The sequence below is a fragment of the Bos indicus genome, chromosome 5 (genome assembly GCF_029378745.1).
Source record: "Bos indicus isolate NIAB-ARS_2022 breed Sahiwal x Tharparkar chromosome 5, NIAB-ARS_B.indTharparkar_mat_pri_1.0, whole genome shotgun sequence".
NCBI lineage: Eukaryota > Metazoa > Chordata > Mammalia > Artiodactyla > Bovidae > Bos > Bos indicus.
Genome location: NC_091764.1, coordinates 31493588 through 31498454, shown reverse-complemented (window position 1 = coordinate 31498454; position 4867 = coordinate 31493588). Strand labels below are relative to the sequence as shown.

Here is a 4867-nt window from a genome sequence, read left to right as displayed (position 1 = left end):
CTGCCACATGAGGAGAATCAGCATATTTAAGAAAAACGTAAGAAAATGAAAGGCAAAAGTGCCAGATGAGAACAATAATGAAGACATAGGTTAAATCCTGGTGTAGTCACTTATTCACTCTGGTAAGACAAGATATTCCCATACTTCTCATTCTACATTAGAAAAATTAGGATATAATAATCTACCCAGAATGTTTTATGAAATGAAATGAAAAAATGACAATTTTAATTGAAATACAACACATAACCTTTTGTTATATTCAAATATACAACATAATGATTTGATACTTGTATATATTGCAAAATGATCACCAAATGAAAGCCAAGCCTTAAGTGAAAGTTGTTGCATGGTAGAAAGACCTGATGTCTCCAGACATAGGGAACAGACTTGTGGACACAGTGAGGGAAGGAGAGGGTGGGACAAATTGAGAGAGTAGCATTAACATATATACACAACCATGTATAAAATAGACAGCTAGTGGGAAGCTGCTGTATAACACAGGGAGCTCAGCTCAGTGTTCTGTGATGATGGGGTGGGAGAGGGAGGCTCGACAGGGAGGGAAATATATAGTTATGACTGTTCTGTGATGTTGTACGGCCGAAACCAACACGATATTGCAAAACAATTATCCTCTAATTAAAAATTTTAAAATATAAATGTGAAGAATAAAAGAAATGTGGATTTTCTATCCCATAAATTAGCAAATAAAAATAGATAAATCATGACCATACCAAAAAAAAAAAAAGACCCAGTGTCTTGAGGTTTTATAGAATTGAGGTATACAGACTGGGGACTTGGACGAGTTATATAATTTATGATAGTCAAATTTCTAATTCACAGAAGGTACTCAGCAATATCCTCCTTATCCTTTCTTCACATATCCAAAATTCAGATACACACACACGCTCACATACATGCACACAGAGTCACACTCTGTCATCTTTTAATCTTGTCCCAGAGAGTCAAATTGACAATAGGTGTTAATGCATAGTGTCAATAATAAAAAGCTAAAGAAAGATAAAATGATATTATTAGGAAGTTATGAATTCTAAAAGGGTTTTGGAGTGGAAGATTGGAAAACAGGGAAGAGAAGACAAATGCTGAAACAGCTTCCCAGCAACTCTGCCATGATTTACAAAACATGCACAGAGCATTGCTGATAAAGCAGTGCCCAGTTGAAGGAGACAGAACAAATTCAGGGTCTGCACAAATTAGCAAATTTCTTCCGTGTCTTTAAAACAGAATGTCACCTATGGAAAAATAATTATTTGAAACAGAACACTAGAAGGGGAAGCAAACTTATAGACATTTGATAAGGACATACGTGAAATCTAAATAGGAGTCACACTCCTATTTAGTGTGGAGTAAATACATAAAAGTGGATCCCTTTCTCCATAGTTGGGTGTAGAAGAGAAGTTTCAGGTACATTGCTATATTTTTTTCTAGGAAAAATCCTTTCTAAATGGCCTTGAGGAACCACAGCACCATCACTGAGTTCATCCTCCTTGGGCTGTCTGCTGATCCCAAAGTCCAGATACTGCTCTTTGTGCTTTTCATGGGGATTTACCTCCTAATCATGATGGGGAACCTGATTCTGCTGCTGGTGATCAGAGCTGATTCCCATCTCCACACACCTATGTACTTCTTTCTGAGTCACCTCTCTTTCCTGGATCTTTGCTTCTCTTCAGTCACAGTTCCCAAGCTCCTGGAGAACCTCCTGTCTAAAGAGAAAATTATTTCAAAGGAGGGCTGCCTGACTCAAGCCTTCTTTGTGTTTGACATTGGAGGGACAGAAGTCTTCTTGCTCTCAGTGATGGCCTATGATCGCTATGCTGCCATCTGCTACCCTCTGCTCTACAGTCAGGTGATGAGCAGCCAGCTCTGTGTGAGGTTGGTATGGGCTTCATGGGGCCTGGGTTTTCTGGATGCAGTTTTCAACATCCCTCTGGCTATGAACTTGAACTTCTGTGAGAACCATATCATCTCCCACTATACCTGTGAACTGCCCTCTCTCTTCCCTTTGTCCTGCTCTGATATTTCCACCAATGTCACTGTCCTGACAGGCTCCACACTGCTACATGGCTTTGGTACCTTCTTCCTGATCTTATTCTCCTACACACGCATTGTTTCCACCATCCTGAGCATCAGCTCCACCACAGGCAGGAGCAAAGCCTTCTCCACCTGCTCCTCCCACCTCACTGCAGTGAGCTTCTTCTATGTCTCAGCTTTCCTCCGTTATCTTATGCCAACCTCAGGTTCACCTCTGGAGCTGATCTTTTCCATACAGTATGGTGTAGTTACTCCGCTAGCGAATCCCCTCATCTATAGCCTCAAAAACAAAGAAGTAAAGACAGCTCTGAGAAGAACCCTGGGGAAATGTTTGCAATGGTAGAGGTAGCAAGCTGTAAAGAGAAGAGAAATCAGGGTCATTTGTAGAGATGTGGATGGACCTAGAGACTGTCATACAGAGTGAAATAAGTTAAAAAGAGAAAAACAAACACCAAACTATTGTTGTTCAGTCACCCAGTCATGTCCAACTCTTTGTGACCCCATGGACTGTAGTACACTAGGCCTCCCTGCCCTTCACCATCTCCTGGAGTTTGCCCAAGTTCATGTTCATTGCATCAATGATGCTGTCCAGCCATCTCACCCTCTGATGCCCTCTTCTCCTTCTGCCCTCAATCTTTCCAAGCATCAGGGACTTTTCCAATGAGTTCTCTGTTCACATCAGAAAACCAAAATACTGGAGCTTCAGCTTCAGCATCAGTCCTTCCAGTGAATGTTCAGGGTTGATTTACCTTAAGATTGACTGGTTTGATCTCCTTGCTGTCCAACAGACTTTCAGGAGTCTTCTCCAGCACCAGAGTTTGAAAGCATCAATTCTTTGGTGTTCTGCCTTCTTTACCGTCCAGTCTCACAACCATATGGGACCACTGCGAAGACCATAGCTTTGACGATACGGACCTTATTGGCAGAGTAATGTCTCTGCTTTTCAGCACGTTGTCTAGGTTCGTCATCACTTTTCTATCAAGAAGCAATCATCTTCTGATTTCATGGCCGGAGTCACCATCCACAGTGATTTTGGAACCCAAGAAGAGGAAATCTGTCACAACTTCCACCTTTTCCCCTTCCATTTGCCATGCAGTAATGGGGCCGGATGCCATGATTTTGGGTTTTTTAATACTTAGTCTTAAGCCGGCTCTTTTTACTCTCCTCTTCCACAATATCATATATTAATGAATGTATGTGGAATTGAGACACAGATGTAGAGAACAAACACATGCATATCAAGGGGGAAACTGGGGGTTGTGATGCATTGGGAGATTGGGATTGACACATATACACTATTGATCAGTTCAGTTCAGTTCAGTTGCTCAGTCATGTCTGACTCTTTCCAACCCCATGACTATAGCATGCCAGGCCTCCTGGTCCATCATCAACTCCCAGAGTTTACTCAAACTCATGTCCATTGAGTTGGTGATGCCATCCAACCATCTCATCCTCTGTTGTCCACTTCTCCTCCTGCCCTCAATCTTTACCAGCATCGGGATCTTTTCAAATGAGTCAGTTCTTCACATCAGGTGGCCAAAGTATTGGAGTTTCAGCTTCAGCATCAGTTCTTCCAATGAATATTCAGGACTGATTTCCTTTAGCATGGACTGGTTGGATCTCCTTGCAGTCCAAGGGACTCTCAAGAGTATTCTCCAACACCACAGTTCAAAAGCATCAATTCTTCTGCGCTCAGCTTTCTTTATAATCCAACTCTCACATCCATACATGACTACTGGAAAAACCATAGCCTTGACTAGACGGACCTTTGTTGGCAAAGTAATGTCTCTGCTTTTTAATATGCTGTCTAGATTGATCATAGCTTTTCTTCCAAGGAACAAGCGTCTTTTAATTCACAGCTGCAGTCACCATCTGATTTTGGAGCCCCAAAAGATAAAGTCTGTCACTGTTTCCATTGTTTCTCCAACTATTTGCCATGAAATGATGGAACCAGATGCGATGATCTTAGCTTTCTGAATGCTGAGTTTTTTGTGTGTTTTTTTTTTTTTTTTAACTTTACAATATTGTATTGGTTTAGCCAAATATCGAAATGAATCCGCCACAGGTATACATGTGCTCCCCATCCTGAACTCTCCTCCCTCCTCCCTCCCCATACCATCCCTCTGGGTCGTCCCAGTGCATCAGCCCCAAGCATCCAGTATCGTGCATCAAACCTGGACTGGCAACTCATTTCATATATGATATTATACGTATTTCAATGCCATTCTCCCATATCATCCCACCCTCTCCCTCTCCCACAGAGTCCAAAAGACTGTTCTATACATCAGTGTCTCTTTTGCTGTCTCATATACACAGGGTTATTGAATGCTGAATTTTAAGCCAGCCTTTTCTCTCTCCTCTTTCACCTTTATCAAGAAGCTCTTTAGTTCTTCTTTGCTTTCTGCCATAAGGGTGGTATCATCTGCATATCTGAGGTTATTGATATTTCTCCCAGCAATCTTGATTCCAGCTTGTGCTTCATCCAGCCCACCTTTTCTCCTGATGTACTCTGCATATAAGTTAAACAAGCAGGGTGACAATATACAGCCTTGATGTACTCCTTTCCCAATTTGGAAACTGTCTGTTGTTCCATGTCCAGTTCTAACTGTTGCTTCCTGACCTGCATACAGATTTCTCAGGAGGCAGGTCAGGTGGTCTGGTATTCCCATCTCTTTCAGAATTTTCCACAGTTTGTTGTGATCCACACAGTCAAAGCTTTGGCATAGTCAATAAAGCAGATGTTTTTCTGGAACTCTCTTGCTTTTTCAATGATCCAATTCGGTGCTGGCAATTTGATCTCTGGTTCTTCTGCCTTTTC

General features: G+C 41.7%; 1 protein-coding gene across 1 annotated transcript; it reads left to right on the top strand.

Annotated features, from left to right (window-relative positions):
- Positions 1-1462: 1462 nt before the first annotated feature.
- On the top strand, positions 1463-2392 carry LOC109558701 (olfactory receptor 8S1-like). The gene has a single exon (XM_070788710.1). The coding sequence runs from the start codon at positions 1463-1465 to the stop codon at positions 2390-2392; it is 930 nt and encodes a 309-aa protein (XP_070644811.1).
- The last annotated feature ends 2475 nt before the right edge of the window (positions 2393-4867 follow it).

Bases quoted from the DNA above. Each gene is read 5' to 3' on its own strand.
- LOC109558701 (XM_070788710.1), top strand. From the start codon at position 1,463: ATGGCCTTGAGGAACCACAGCACCATCACTGAGTTCATCCTCCTTGGG.